General features: G+C 55.7%; 1 protein-coding gene across 1 annotated transcript; it reads left to right on the forward strand.

Annotated features, from left to right (window-relative positions):
* Window positions 1-291: 291 nt before the first annotated feature.
* On the forward strand, window positions 292-2,819 carry LOC127306562 (protein NRT1/ PTR FAMILY 8.3-like). Its single transcript, XM_051337218.1, has 3 exons — window positions 292-448; window positions 822-915; window positions 1,056-2,819. The coding sequence occupies exons 1-3, from the start codon at window positions 404-406 to the stop codon at window positions 2,645-2,647; spliced, it is 1,731 nt and encodes a 576-aa protein (XP_051193178.1). The 5' UTR covers window positions 292-403; the 3' UTR covers window positions 2,648-2,819.
* The last annotated feature ends 231 nt before the right edge of the window (window positions 2,820-3,050 follow it).

Here is a 3,050-nt window from a genome sequence, read left to right on the forward strand (position 1 = left end):
CACGCACCCTGGAGACCGGAGACTGATGATGAGCGGCTACATTCAGTCTGAAGTTGCAACTGCAAGCACCTAGCTAGCCAGCGCGTTCGTGGAAACTTTCCGCTCGGCGGAGTCGTGAGACCGAGAAGAACCTGTATGCGCAATTGCGCATCGCACGAGTGTGTTTGTGAGGGATAGATTACAATAGAATTGTCACTCCAGGATTTGATTATTATCCACTGGATCTCGTCCAAGTCTCGCCTGCTATATAAGCCGAGCACAGCAAAGCAAAGCAGCAGTGCAGCACCAGCCAAAGCCTGAGACGAGCGAAGAGTTCACAGAAGAATTTGGCTAGGCTGAGCTCAGCGGTTCCTTCGCCGACTACTTCCGCTTCCAATAATACATCACACAGATCGTCGTCGACATGGACGCCATGGAGAGAGGCGAGCGCGCGCCGCTCCTGCCGGAGGTAACGGTCGTCGATTAGCTCTCTCCCATCTTCTTCCTCTTGGTCCTGCCCCAATTGCTGGATTTCTTAGAAGAGTCACAATGGAATTTGCGTACATCCGTAATCCGCTAGACCAAGTGTAAAATACAGAAATGAGAGAGGAGAGGAATGTGGATCACATGGTTAATTTATGAATACGTCAGCCTTGAATGTTTCTAAATCGAGGTTAATAGTATACCAGGCACCTTCATTTCCTAATCTGACAAGCATATGCGCACATCCACATCATAGTTGTGCATCGTATCCACAGCTTCTCAACACAAAAGCATTCAAATACATGACACCGATTTTGTTCTGGTTGCTAACATTTTCTGCAATCTATCTTGTCAAACAGAGCCACGGCCCAAAGATGCAAGAGGACACCCTGCAAGTGCCACTCCTCAAGCATAAGAAGAGCGGCGGCAGCAAGGCTCCGGCAGTAATTCTAGGTGAGCTGAGCTCCATGTTCTAATTGTACATTTTTGTCCCACGGATTAATTGGATACACAAGTTAATCTCAAGTGGTAATCCGCAAGAACGTTTGCCAATGTGATGAGCAAGTAATAACCGGTTGCAACTCATGGTGCAGGGTTCGAATGCCTGGAGAGCACGGCGTTCAACGGCATCTCGACGAACCTGGTGGTGTACCTGGAGACCGTGCTCCACGGCGGCAACCTCGCGAGCGCCTCCAACGTCACCACCTGGTTCGGAACGAGCTACCTGACTCCGATCTTCGGCGCCGTCATTGCCGACACCTTCTGGGGCAACTACAACACCATCCTCGTCTCCCTCGCCCTCTACCTCCTCGGCATGATGCTCATCACCTTCTCCGCGTTCCTGCCCACGACGACCACGGCGGCGCTGTGCGCAGTGGGCGCCTCGTGCGCTGCCACCGCCGGCACGTGGGCGGTGAGCTCCCGGACCGTCGCGTTCGTGGGCCTGTACCTCGTGGCGACCGGGGCCGGTGGGGTGCGGTCCTCGCTGCTGCCGTTCGGCGCGGAGCAGTTCGACGACGACAACGCGGCGGATAGGGACGGGAAGGCGTCCTTCTTCAGCTGGTTCTACCTCTGCGTCTCCTTCGGCCCCATCATCTCCGGCGTGTTCCTCGTCTGGATCCAGCAGAACGTCAGCTGGGGCCTCGGCTTCGGCATCGCCACCGCGTGCATCGCGGTCGCCTTCGCCGGCTTCGTGCTCGCCACGCCCCTGTACAAGCGCCGCATGCCCACCGGCACGCCGCTCAAGAGCCTCTGCCAGGTGCTCGCCGCCGCGTGCAGGAAGATCAGCGTCAGGGTGCCCGCCGATGCCGGCTTCCTCTACGAGGTCAGCGACAAGATCGACTCGCAGCCCAAGATCGCGCACACCAGCGAGTTCAAGTTTCTCGACAAGGCGGCCATCGTCACGGAGTCGGACATGGAGGAGAGGCCGGAGGCGGCGACCTCGTGGAAGCTCTGCACCGTGACTCAGGTGGAGGAGCTCAAGATCCTGCTGCGGCTGCTTCCCGTATGGGTCACCAGCGTCATCGTGTCTTCGGCATACGCGCAGATGAACACCACGTTTGTCCAGCAGGGTAGCGCCATGGACATGACCATCTTGTCGGTGCCGGTGCCGGCGGCGTCGCTGGGCTCCTTCGAGGTGGTCTGCGTCATGGCCTGGGTGCTCCTCTACAACAAGCTGATCGTGCCGGCACTCAGGAACTTCTCCTCTCGCCCCGACGGCGAGCCGTCGCACCTGCAGCGGATGGGCGCCGGGCGGCTGCTCATGGCGCTCACCATGGCGGTGGCAGCGCTCGTGGAAATGAAGAGACTCGATAGCGCGGCGCGTGGCGAGGAGATCAGCATCGCGTGGCAGCTGCCGCAGTACTTCCTCCTGGCCGGCGGGGAGGTGTTCTGCTACATCGCACAGCTCGAGTTCTTCTTCGGCGAGGCGCCCGACACCATGAAAAGCATGTGCACGTCGCTCGCGCTGCTCACCGTCGCGCTCGGGAGCTACATGAGCTCCTTCATCTACGCCGTCGTGGAGGCCTTCACGGCAACCAAGGGAAGGCCCGGGTGGATATCCGACGACCTCAACCAGGGTCACCTTGACTACTTCTTCTGGGCAATGGCCGCAATGTGCACGCTCAATTTCGTCGTGTACAGCGCCGTCGTCAAGAACTACAAGCTCAAGATGGTCATCTCGTGATCGCTCGCTGCTTAGCTCAGGGTTTCAAAATTTGTTTACATTGCTGTACATATCGCCAATTCGCGATGAGGGAATCGTAGCTAGTAGACTGGTACATATCTGCATATTTGTAGGAAGAAAATGTAACATATACGACTTTTTTCTTTGAAGAAAGTTTTTACCCCGATCTCCATTAATAGATACCAGATGTTCTGACAGCAAAACCCACCAAAAATAGAGAGTTTTAAAAGAAAATATGATGAGTATCCCACAATACTATCATAGAGTGAGAGCAAAACAAAAAGGAGACATATAGATCATAAGCGCACACACCCTAGAGCTACATAACCGTTGCATCTTACATCCGTAGAGGGTGGTGGGGCTTTCGGACTAGCTTTCTACGCTTACTAGTTGAATTCCCGTG

This window comes from Lolium perenne, chromosome 6, assembly GCF_019359855.2.
Source record: "Lolium perenne isolate Kyuss_39 chromosome 6, Kyuss_2.0, whole genome shotgun sequence".
NCBI lineage: Eukaryota > Viridiplantae > Streptophyta > Magnoliopsida > Poales > Poaceae > Lolium > Lolium perenne.

What these genes read in the sequence shown, in the direction of transcription:
- LOC127306562 (XM_051337218.1), top strand. Translation starts at nt 404, where the DNA reads ATGGACGCCATGGAGAGAGGCGAGCGCGCGCCGCTCCTGCCGGAG. An exon ending in GCGCGCCGCTCCTGCCGGAG is followed by an intron (nt 449 to 821) that starts GTAACGGTCGTC and finishes CTTGTCAAACAG; the next exon opens with AGCCACGGCCCAAAGATGCA. An exon ending in GGCTCCGGCAGTAATTCTAG is followed by an intron (nt 916 to 1,055) that starts GTGAGCTGAGCT and finishes CTCATGGTGCAG; the next exon opens with GGTTCGAATGCCTGGAGAGC.